The 1,554-nt window shown below is 40.9% G+C and overlaps 1 protein-coding gene across 1 annotated transcript; it reads right to left on the reverse strand.

Annotated features, from left to right (window-relative positions):
- Nucleotides 1–939: 939 nt before the first annotated feature.
- Nucleotides 940–1,299, reverse strand: LOC140431440 (uncharacterized). The gene has a single exon (XM_072519369.1). It carries the CDS (start codon nt 1,297–1,299, stop codon nt 940–942), a length of 360 nt encoding a protein of 119 aa, XP_072375470.1.
- Between the last annotated feature and the right edge of the window lie 255 nt (nt 1,300–1,554).

Raw genomic sequence — 1,554 nt, forward strand, 5'->3', positions numbered from 1 at the left:
CGACGAGACACAAACCGGCGTAAGGCCTGAAGAAAATTAGAAGTTGATAGCGAACAACAGAGTTCTAGATGAACCGCCCTGAAAATCGCACACGTGAACATACAAATCCAAACTTTTTCACCGGTCTTAAGGAACAGCGGTCCCGCAAAGTCAATACCGGTTACTTCAAATGCTACAGCGTCACGCACTCTGTTGGCCGGTAAAGGAGGAGTATGAACTGCTAGATGCTTTCCAGTGTACCTCCGGCACAATACACACTTGGAGATAACGGATCTTACACTACGCCTTCCTGAGAGAATCCAAAACTTTTCTCGTAGCAAACTTAAAGTACCTTGATCCCAACATGACAAGACTTTAAGTGATAATGCCTAATTAACTTAATGGTTACCTCATGTTTAGATGGCAGTACGACTGGAAAACGGTAATACTGTGTATCTTCTTTGTTACAAACTCTAGATCTCAATCTAATCAAACCCCCTTCTTCATAAAATGGGTCAAGATGAATAATCCTTTTATCATCCACACCTGAGAAGCTTTCATGCTGCACTTTTGTCAAAATAAATTTCTCTGCAGCTTCAAACTCTTCAGACGTCAACTCGCCTTTATACTTCTGGTCACCTTTGCGACAATTTTTTACAAAACGTTGAATCCAAGCCACCATTCGTACCATCTTATTATACTGTGAAAAGTAGCTAAAATTCCAGTCACACGAATTATAAACATTAAAAAGAGATGTCACCAAAGTCTTCCTACGCTCGGCATTAATTTCTTCTTCATCACAAGTAGCCGCACTAGATGGCCACTTATCACGGCTTTCATATAACCACTTCGGCCCCTCCCACCATCTTGACTAAAACAAATGTCTAGAAGTACACCCTGGTGATGGCAAGCCTGCAGGATTTACCGCTCCTGGTAGGTGACGCCAGCTTTCCATTGAAGTTAAGCTACGAATTTCTTTAACTCTGTTCCATACAAAAACTCCCCATTCTTCTTGGCGTTGTATCCAGAAATAACAGTGCTTGAGTCACTCCAAAAAGAGGATTCTATATTTCCGGGCAAGTTCTCTGCAACCTGAACATACAAACGGGCACCTATAGTTGCAGCTAGCAGCTCCAGACGTGGAATAGTCATTTTTGAGGTAGATTTCTTAATTGGAGCCAATCTAGCTCTCGAGGCCAATATAGCTAGAAATACTTTACCAGAATTACTCACTCGCAAAAAGATGGCACAAGCATAGGCCAGTTTGCTTGCATCACAAAAAATATGGATACTTAAATTTTGTAATGTCTCACCATTCATGTGTACCCATCGAGGCAATTCAATCTTCTCAAGATAAGGTAAATCTTTCAATCAAATTTTAAACTCTTCAGAGATGACTTCATCCAGTGGTTCGTCCCATGCCAAGCTCTTCTCCCACAACTTTTGCAACATAAGTTTGGGCACTAATAGAGCTGGACATAAATATCCAATAGGATCAAATACTTTCTGGGCTATAGAAAGGATTCTACGTTTAGTCACTACCATACTTTCTAAGTCAGTGTCCTCTCTTAAGAA

The sequence above is a fragment of the Diabrotica undecimpunctata genome, unplaced genomic scaffold (genome assembly GCF_040954645.1).
Source record: "Diabrotica undecimpunctata isolate CICGRU unplaced genomic scaffold, icDiaUnde3 ctg00000848.1, whole genome shotgun sequence".
Classification (NCBI taxonomy): Eukaryota; Metazoa; Arthropoda; class Insecta; order Coleoptera; family Chrysomelidae; genus Diabrotica; species Diabrotica undecimpunctata.

What these genes read in the sequence shown, in the direction of transcription:
- LOC140431440 (XM_072519369.1), bottom strand. Translation starts at nt 1,299, where the DNA reads ATGAATGGTGAGACATTACAAAATTTAAGTATCCATATTTTTTGTGAT.